Source organism: Drosophila guanche, unplaced genomic scaffold (genome assembly GCF_900245975.1).
Source record: "Drosophila guanche unplaced genomic scaffold, DGUA_6, whole genome shotgun sequence".
In the NCBI taxonomy this organism is placed as follows: Eukaryota; Metazoa; Arthropoda; class Insecta; order Diptera; family Drosophilidae; genus Drosophila; species Drosophila guanche.
This window is the reverse complement of record NW_022995788.1, coordinates 118,048-121,136: the sequence shown is the minus strand read 5'-3', so window position 1 is coordinate 121,136 and position 3,089 is coordinate 118,048. Positions and strand designations below refer to the sequence as shown.

The 3,089-nt window shown below is 42.4% G+C and overlaps 1 protein-coding gene across 1 annotated transcript; it reads right to left on the bottom strand.

Annotated features, from left to right (window-relative positions):
• Positions 1-1,355: 1,355 nt before the first annotated feature.
• On the bottom strand, positions 1,356-2,662 carry LOC117591539 (dual oxidase maturation factor 1). The gene is made up of 3 exons (XM_034284833.1): positions 2,231-2,662; positions 1,557-2,172; positions 1,356-1,485 (listed from the first exon to the last, which is right to left on the bottom strand). Exons 1-3 carry the CDS (start codon positions 2,607-2,609, stop codon positions 1,443-1,445), a joined length of 1,038 nt encoding a protein of 345 aa, XP_034140724.1. The 5' UTR covers positions 2,610-2,662; the 3' UTR covers positions 1,356-1,442.
• Positions 2,663-3,089: the final 427 nt, after the last annotated feature.

Below are 3,089 nucleotides of genomic sequence, written 5' to 3'. Positions count from 1 at the left end.
TTTTCACCCCCACTTCCCTTACCTAATCGATGCCTTGCGGCTCTCGCAGGATAGTTGGTCTAGCATGGTGGTCCAATTTGGCGGTGTAAATTTAACTTAAACTGCACTTATACACATGGAAAAAAACTTTCTTGGCCTCTGAAACTCTTTTAGTTGATAGCGATACAGATCGAAAATGCCTAATGGCGCCCTGCCGACCTCTATTTAAAGCCTATGTCTATTCGAAATTTTCCTTCGAACTCGCTCTCCTTTTGATGAACTTGTCTCTGCATTCTCGTATGCCCGTATTTGTACTCCTAGCAGTGCCTATTTTTCGGCGAATCCCAAAACAAGATTTTCGCAAAAAAAACAAAAGCAGCTACACGCCTCACCGTACAAATCCATCACCTTGGTACTAATTTCGCCATGGCACTACCTATTCCTTTAATTCCTATTGTAGATTAATTGTCATATGCATCTGCATATAATTTTAAGGAACCAATCTAATACATAATTTCTTAAACTTTACTTTACATTTCCATTATCAAATCTTTAAAGAACCTCATTGTATAGGCTTCTTATTTTAAGGACAGAATCAAGTATTGGAAACCTAAGCAATCTCTTACCAAAGAGCCATAAATTCGATTACTTCTATTACTAAATTAATCAAAACTAAAACTCAGCATTTCTTCGTTTTCATTGTCGTCATTTGTTCTTTTTGTTTTTGTTTAGCATGGTTAAGGCTTAAAAATTAAACTTAACGAAGAGTTTACACTTTTGTTTCAAAATCGACTTAAGCGCTATTGACACTGGCATGGAATTCATATTTATTCGTGAACATAATATAAAATAAATTATTCCTTCAAATTCCTAAAAAAAATATCGGTTGTTTTCTTTAGTGTTCTTTGTTTTCTTTCTCTGTATTCTTAGCTCGTGTGTGTGTGTATGTATGTATATATGTATGTATGGTGTATCCGAGTGTGTTTTTGTATGCGTGGCAGTATTCTATCTTATCACAAATGAACATCACTAAAAACGTGCTTATCTTGGAAATGTATTGTAGGTCCTCAATCTTTTTCTTACATTTAAAATAATTTAATTAAAGTTAGATTTTAAATTAGCGAATTTTTGTTTTTTAAGATTAAAATTGTGATTTTGTGATTTTGTCAATTAAATTATTTTTTTGTTAATTTAATCGCTACAGCGAAATTCGTTGGTCGCAGACGATGAGACATTGACCAGATACAAATGTTACTAAAAATTTTGAACTCAAAAAAGAGTTGTTTGCCGAACGAACTTTTACTTATTTTTTTGTTGTCAATTAAATGATTGTTTTTTTAATTAAGAAATTATCACATATTTTTTTGTAGCATTTTTTCATCAATTGTTTTAGTTTTAATCTACGGTTTCTTTAAGCGATCTGTAGTCAAGAATTAATTGTTGAATTGGTTTGTCCAATGGCATCACCAGTGATCCATGTCACGTATACGTTCTACGGGAGGATTACTGCCAGGGTAAGGGAAAGTCAAAAATAAAATTGGTTAGAGGTTTAAAAGTGAACAAAGACTTTAACTTACGGCAACATTCGGGACAGAGCATGCTTATGCAGTGGTGATATTTGCACTGCTGCCGATCCAATACTCGACCCGGAGTCCTGGGACATGGTGCGTTGCATATGATGCATAGGATGTTTCACCACGGGCCCGCCCACAAACTGGAGCTGCTGCTGATGGTGGTGCTGGTGCGGATGGTGCGACTGATGGGGACTCTGCTGTTGCTGCAGCGGATGCTGGTGCGACGGCGGCATCTGCTGCGAACGCCTGAAGGGATAGCGCCACGGACTTTTCGGAACATCGGACTGGAAGCCCTCGTTCTCGAAGCCACCTCCACCACCACCACCACCGACAGCGTTGTTGGAGATGCCAGCGGGACTGTCACGTAGCGGCGCCGTACCGTGCTTCATGTCACGTGCCTTCGAACTTAAGCGGCGCAGTATGCGAGAGCCTAGACCAGGGGGATCCTCCAGGCTGCGACTGTTGCGGGGCTTGCGGTAGCGCACATCGCTGGACTCCTCCAGGATCACATGGCGGTCATAGGGCGTTCCATAGTACACCTCCAGCACCGTGGAGAAGGTATGCGGCCACACCAGATCAATGATGGAGATCAGAACTCCCGCTATAAAGCAGAGGATACCTGAACAGAAGGACAGAAATGAGTCTCCAAAAGGGAAATTCTGGAATATTCCACTTACCTGCTACCAGAACCAACCAGTAGCACCATCCAAAGTGAAACTCCAATCGTCCGCCCTCCAAATAAATGCACAACGGTCGCTTGGGCAACAGACAATGATATCCCACGGTGGTGCAGACGAGCAAGGCCCCCGTAAGAGCCTTCATATACGCACCATACCGTGGCACGGCAATCAGTAAAAGGTTCATCAGCAGCCACGAGGCCAGCGAAGACCACAGCATTATGCTTGCAAAATATCCCGCAGCCCTGTACTGTCCGCCCCAAGAGAAGCCCTCGCGACCGAGGCTAAAGTACTCGGCCACCGTGAGTATAGGAAAAGGCAGACCACGCTGCAGCGCATGTCGATAGTTGGCGCTCATATCGGTGGCACCCTCCCACATGAAGCGCTCGTTGTAGTCGATATCCGGTGGCGTGTAGTTTCCAATGGGTATGGCTAAAAAAACACGTATCAACGCTCGTTAAAAGTGACTTTAAATTTTATAAAAACAAGACTCCACAAAAAACATCCTCCACAGTTCCTTAACAATCACAAGTCAGAATATTTCCATAACCGAAAAAAAAACCTCCAGCAATACACACACCTTCAAGATTCAACCTTCAGTTCAATTACAGACAAACTGAAACACTTCAACTAAATGATTATTTCCTGTTGCACCAGAAATGTTTTGGGTGCCACAAGGTATATGATTAATGGCACACATTCATTGTCANACCGAGGCTAAAGTACTCGGCCACCGTGAGTATAGGAAAAGGCAGACCACGCTGCAGCGCATGTCGATAGTTGGCGCTCATATCGGTGGCACCCTCCCACATGAAGCGCTCGTTGTAGTCGATATCCGGTGGCGTGTAGTTTCCAATGG